This window comes from Rhincodon typus, chromosome 35 (assembly GCF_021869965.1).
Source record: "Rhincodon typus isolate 14 chromosome 35, sRhiTyp1.1, whole genome shotgun sequence".
NCBI classification, from domain to species: Eukaryota; Metazoa; Chordata; class Chondrichthyes; order Orectolobiformes; family Rhincodontidae; genus Rhincodon; species Rhincodon typus.
The window spans coordinates 15,222,638-15,229,555 of NC_063366.1; the positions used below are offsets into that span (position 1 = coordinate 15,222,638).

The window sequence follows — 6,918 nt, forward strand, 5'->3', positions numbered from 1 at the left end:
AACATTGCAAAGTTGAACACCAAATGCAAGAACATGACAAAGGGCTGCAGCAGATGACCTAATACAGAGGGAGATATAAAGTAAAAGCAAAATGGCAAAATAAAATGCAAGTTCAAAAAGGGGCATTGAACAGAATTCAAATTGAATTTGCAATAAATTTAAGTGAAACAGAGGCAATTAAAGGGTAAATCTGCAGTGAATTATTTGGAACACATAATATTCATGAGTGACAATAGTAGATAGTTCTTCTAGACTTCAAAAACTCCATAAATCTGACTTTGCTCCTTCTCCATTAAGCCGCTGATACAATACAGTTTGTAGCATTTTTTCACCTCACTAAGAACAAATTTGCTGCCCTTTTTTGTTCAGATTCCTTGCTTAACTGTGGGGCAATCTCATACTTCCTCCACCATGCCTGAATGATTTGCCAATTCCCTCTCATCTTTCCTTTCATGTAGATTGGAGCAGATGCTGGAAAATTCAAAGTGGGTGTGCCTCATCTGGCTGTTGATATCCAGCAGAGTGAAGTGTTAATGACAGTCTGCCATTTTGTTTTGTATCTGTTGGTTTTCTTACCGCAATCAGAACCCATTCAGTCCCAACTACTCACTGACACGGTGTTTTATTTGCCGAAAAGCCTTTATTTATTTAATCTGACGTCAGATGTCACATGAATATGGTGATCTCCAGGGTTAAAGAAAGGTATTTATACAAACACACTAGTAATTAACAATTAGTAAAAGTTAATATGCATATTTTCAATTCCATTCCATACGAGAGGTCTATTGCATTCAGTTCCACCTCCAAAAACAGCTGTGATTTAACGTTCCTCTTGGTATGATCCTCTCTGTTTGCTGACTAGTGTGCTGTGATGGAATCCTGAGAAACCTGGTGGAAAAGTGCAGTCACATGCATTAATATATGAGCTCTAACAGTCCTGAGCAAGGAGACCAGGGAACCCCTGAAATTAGGGCTGCTGGAGTCTCTGATCCTCCAATACCAGGCTCCCTTCATGTCATTTGCTATAAGTGTGCAATATTAAGCAATTAGTAATCAGATTTTAGTCCATTGTCTGCTGATTGAGAATGAAAAATGATATGAAGCAGTCTGGTATTTTAGGGGATTTTGATACGGGAAGTAGCTGCCTGCTGTATGGTCATGTGGGATTGGCCAGCTCAGTGAGAACCGCAGAAATGATATTGCACAGAAGGGGGCTTTCGGCCTACCCAGACACCCAGATGTCCTTTCTAATTCAATCTTCCTGCACGTAGCCCATAGCTCCACAGCTTACAATACATAAGCTGCAGATCCAGGTACGTTTTAAAAGAGTTGAGGGCCTACTATCAACTCAAGCAGCCAATGCCAGATACCCGAAATCTTCTGCATAAAAAAAAGTTTTTCCTCACATCCCCTCTATTCGTTCCGCCACTTAGCTTGAATCTATGAGCCCTGGTTTTTGAATTGTCTGTTAGCTGAGAAACTGGCTTCTGATACAGAGTGATGCCAACAACGTGGGTTCAGTTCCTGCACTGGATGAGGTTACCTTGAAGGACTCTACTTCACAACCTTGCCTTTGCCTGAGGCATGGTCACCTTCAGGTTAAACTCACCACCAGTTGTCTCTTGTTCTCCAATGCAACTCTGGCAAATTTACCTGAGAGGCAGAGGCTCAGCTCTGTGTGGCTTACATTAAGAAGGTACGTGGAAGAGGTGAAAGAGAAGCTACAGTACTGAATCCATCACCTAATCAGCAATGAATTTCTGGAAGCATACCCGGTCACCAAACTCAGTCGAGTAATAGTGCGTGCAAACTAGTATTCATGGTTTGGTGTTTGTTCAGACTTCCAACTTCAGATTGGAATCGTTGTTAATAAATCAGCAATTAGTTTTGTGACTGTGCCATTTGATCATTTGATGCCTTTTTTTGTCAAAATGGAAAACTAATGAGGTCAAAATTCATCTTGTGCATCATTGTTAAGAAGTGGAATAGTGTTGACTCCTGCTAATACTTGTGGTAATAATTCATATCTCTGTGCCCAGGAAAGCATGCATCATGGGAGGAGTTAAATGATTATGTCAAAATGCATTTGCCCCATGTGATATTCTTCAAAAAAGGTGCCAGCTCCATCTCAAATAAACACCACTGTACTTTGTGACCGAGTCTTCTGCTGATCAATGAGCTCAGATGACATTACAGTCTGTGATGGAGTTGTAACATGTTTAATAGAAAACTCCTCGAGAAACTCAGCAGGACTAGCAGTACTTGTGAAGAGAGAAACAGAGTTAATGTCTGAGTCTGATATGACTCTTCCTTGGAACCCTATCCTCAGATGCTGCACTTCTCACATTTTTTTTTTAATTTTGCATTTCCAACATCTTGTTTTTATCTTAATATATTTGGTGCCTTGAGAAGAAACCTTCTGATATTTGTTCTCAGCAAGTCCTCAATCTCGCTGTTCATCCTACCAGATTTAACATAATAACTTTAGAGAACATTTAGAGAGACACCGAATATTCTATTCTATTTCACCTTCCAACAGAATTGAATACCAAGAGTGCAATTTAAAGGCATTCCTTGCAGATCCATCCAAGATGAACTTCTACCTTCAGCTTTGAAAGCTAAATTTAGCTGCATTCATCACATGTCATTCTCTGCACCCTGCTCGCCATAATATTTCCTGAAATTGCATAACACTCACCTGGGAATTCGTTTTGATGTTTTCATGACTGGGTCCTGGTTGAAATTGAACATCTTTTGGGGATAGCTTTAACATTGTATTTTTGCACATTTCTTTTGCAGCTTCAGTTGCTTTGGTTTTCAATTTTGCCTTCGGCAACTTCGCTTCCTCTTTTTCACATTTGCAGTCATATTTAAACATGTATTTTCTCTTCCAGCCGGAATAACATTGAAGAAAGTAGAGGATTGCCAACACAGTCAATAATATGACTAATGCAAGGCCGCCGATGAACTGTTAAGGTATGGGTGGAGATATAAGAAATTCAATTAGACAACAATGCATAGAATGATGCTACACAAGAAGAATCCTGTCTGTTTTGGAAATAGTCCCACTCCTCTGCTGTATCATTATTCTCTGCTTCTCCCACTCTTTTAGGGAATGCATTCTGGATTATAACAACCTATCACATTTTTTCTCAAGTGTCACGTCTGGTTTTTCTGACAAGCATCTTCAACTTATTTCCACTGTTTCCTGATCCTTCTGAAGGTAGAAACATTTCTCCATATTTATTTCTCCTTCATGATTTTGAAAATAAACAGAAACTAGGAGCAAGTGCAGACCATCCATTCGTTCAAGACCGCTCTACTGTTCAATATGATCATGGCTGATTAGCCAACTCAGTAGCCTGTTCCTATTTTTTTCCCGCAAGCCTTTTGATTCCTTTAGCCCTAAGAACTGTACAAACTTATTCTGGAAAACATTCAATATTTTTGCTTCAATCACTTTCTGTGCAAAGAATTCCACAGGCTCATCATTCTCAGTCCTTAATGGCCTACCTCATATACTTAGGCTGTCACCGTTGGTTCTGACTCTCTGGTCATCAGAAATATCCTTCCTGCATTTATCCGTCTAGTCCTGTTAGAATTCTATGGGTTTCTTTCAGGTTGCCCCTCATTCTTCTAAACTCCAGTGAATATAGTCCTAACCGATCCAGTCTTTCTTCCTGGAATGGCAGTCCTGCAGTCTGGTAAATCCCTACATAGCCAGAATATCCTTCTCTCTGATAAGGAGACCAAAACACTGTAGCATACTCAAGATGTCATCTTACCAAGACCCTGGATGATTGCAGCAAGACATCCCTATTGCTGTACTCCAGTTCTCCTGCTATGAAGATCACATCTCATTTGCCATCTTCACTGCATGCTGCACCTACATGCTTATATTCAACGTAACTTTATCGAATGTCCCTTAGCCTTCTTTACTATATAACAAGCATTCCCAACATACCTGCTGTCTCCAGACTACTAACATTCGTTAGTAGAACATTAACTTGCATTCAGATGTCTACTTGCCATTGCAAGGTGTACAAGATAAGGCCAGATGCTGGACAATAGGATTAGAATAGTTCAGTGCTTGTTTTTGACTGGCACAGACTTGATGGCCTAAATGGCCATTTTCTGTCCTGTAGATCTCTATGACTCTCTACGTTGTCCATCCTTGGTACCATTCAGATAGATATATTTGCAACCTCACCACAAGCTGATATCCTTCCCAAAGTTAGTGCGCAGAATGAACTGCTGTCTCCTCGATATTTATGCCTGTTTTGTGTCCCTCCCTTTCTTACTCCAATAGTCCCCTCAAGCCTAATATCTGCTGGATTTTCTCTTCTTCCAACCTTGGTATGCTGCACCTCACGTTTCCTCCACTGTCAGTGAGTTTTTGACCATCTTCCCCAATATCTGGGCTACTATGTATCTCTCCACTTTTGAAATACCACCTTCAAGTGTATTTCGTACTGTCAACAGCCTCCAGTTTACCCCAGCTCAATTCAGATTTTCAATTGAGAAGGATCTCAGGTGAAGTATTCAGTTGTTACCTTAATGGAGTTAATCTGCAGTCCTTTGCCTTGGGAGGGAGAGCAAATTCTAAGGCACAAGGGAGGCATTGGTTTATTTACCTGGAATCTGGGAGGTTATATGTTCGTTCGAACTGCATGAGGAACTGAAAGCAAATGATGATAAACTATTCCGACTGGGTGGGCTGTCTAGGGGTACGTGGTCTTAAACTTCGAACTAGAAATCTCAAAGGTGAGCTGATGTTACAAAATATTGATACACAAAAACTTTGGAAGTCTTGTTACAATTTCAATCTGCTGTTAATATAAGATTGGGGGATGCAAAAGGTATTTTGAGGTTTGAGGAAAAGGTAGCTGTATAAAAACAAAAGTCACCATCGCCATAATTTCTCATTAAACAGAGATAATCTGAGAGTTACCAGAGGTCAGGTGAGGAGAGAGATTGAGAAGGAGAATCCTTCACATTAACCTCAGCCAGTACAGGAATTGAACCCACACTGTTGGTACAACTCTGCCATACAAGCTAGGTGCCCAGCCAACTGAACTAACCAATCTCTGACCAGTAGGTAGTTATATGGAGTTTAGCCACAGTTCAGCCATACTCAAAATAAATGTAGAACAGTTTCTCTTTACACACTACAGCGACCATTTAAATGAACTGCTTACTTGTGATTCAATGCAGAGGTTTTGTAGAATTTCACAGGCATTGTCATTGCATTTCCACCCGCACGCAGTTTCGTTTTTCCCGATTAACTTGGAACAGGTGTAATAGTTGCCATTCAGGAAGAGTAGAACAATCCATATTATTGCTGGAATTGATGCTTTAACCACAGTCAATAGGATGAATAAAGACGGGGGTGGACAGTGCTGTACCTTCTGCTTGCTCCACCATAAATGGCACCAATTCTGTAAATAACTTTGTACCAATAGACCAATAATGAATAGCGACAGTGCAGGGAAAACAAACGTTACTGAGATGTAGCGGGTGTTCGATCGCAAATCACATGGACATTGGATCTCATTCTCCAGTTGATGTTCCACTCCATAAAGGATTAGAAACAGTAAGAGATTGCCCAAAAACTGAAATAGTCCTGATTTGGCATTCGGAAAAGTCTCTTTGAGTTTCTCCAAATTTTCCATCTTCCACAGCATTGTATCATAAGACACGGACAACTGACTAATGCAACTAAAATAACCTAAATTCACCGTTAAGTTGTTGGATACTGATCATAGCGGAAGGTTGCAACTTTTATGATTAACAGGATCTGATGTGAAAGCAGAAGTTAATTTGTGGAGAGAAAATCGGAACAAACTCGGCTGCTAACGACCACATATAGAATAAACCCAGGTGCTGATTTATGGAAATTGCATGCTACCCATTTCCTCTCTTGACTAAACAGCAGGGCACACTTCTTGCAACTTTCAGTCTTTCACTTCTCTTTTGTCTCTTATTCTTCTTTCGTTCCCGCCTTTCTCAGAAGGTGGAATTACCTCCTCGTGTTTTTCCTGTTGTTTCCTCCAGGCAAACAATACCTGGACACAACCATGCAGTTCTTGCTCTGGTGAACAGCATGTGTCTCAGCAAAACTGTAAGTGCCCTCCATTATGGTAACTTGCTACTTCTGCGTTCACTAGACTTACATATCACTCAGCATTCTGTAAAACCAATCCCTTTTAGCTGAGCTTGTTGATCTTGGGCTTGACAATGTTTCCCAAGAATCCATCTGAAATAACTGCACAGAGGCAACTATCCCATTAACCAAGTCCCCCTTTATTTACATGCCCACAGTACACTGGCTCTTGTCAGCCAGCCCGGAGTCAGTTCCTCAGTTGAGGAGATTCTGACTCTCTGTTTATATCTGTCAGCCAGGGCTTCCTTGGCCCAGGTTAACAGCCCCAGTCAAGGATCTCATAGTCAATGGATCCACATGGTTCTAATCACTTGACACTTGGTTTACAGACTGAACACTACACTCAGTTTGTAGCCTGGGAGATTCCAGATCCCACTCTGACTCAGGATCCAGTTTCTGCTCCCATTTCAGCTCCTGCTCCAATTCCAGCTCCTCCTATTCTAACTCCCACTCCTACCCCGATCCAGTTTCTGCTCCCACTCCTACTCCAGATCCAGAACCTACTGCTGCAGCTGATGCTCCTGCTCCAGTAGCTGAGTCATCGCCAGGGGATGGATTGTGCTCCTCTTCTTTTCACTGATTGTCGGCAATTGGGAAGATCTCTTCTGCTTTCAGCTTGGAACTGGGAAGAGCATTCAGTGAGAGTGGATAATGTTTGTGTCTGAACCTCTCCGCATTGCTGCCTCCATAAGGATTAAATTCCAGGGGTAAAAGCCTCCTGGTCAACATTCCCCCACCTGCCCGCTGCTGCTAAC

General features: G+C 41.3%; 1 protein-coding gene across 1 annotated transcript; it reads right to left on the bottom strand.

Moving 5' to 3' along the window:
- Positions 1-620: 620 nt before the first annotated feature.
- On the bottom strand, positions 621-5,856 carry LOC125487052 (calcium homeostasis modulator protein 6-like). Its single transcript, XM_048616971.1, has 3 exons — positions 5,199-5,856; positions 2,699-2,968; positions 621-888 (listed from the first exon to the last, which is right to left on the bottom strand). Exons 1-3 carry the CDS (start codon positions 5,682-5,684, stop codon positions 859-861), a joined length of 786 nt encoding a protein of 261 aa, XP_048472928.1. The 5' UTR covers positions 5,685-5,856; the 3' UTR covers positions 621-858.
- Between the last annotated feature and the right edge of the window lie 1,062 nt (positions 5,857-6,918).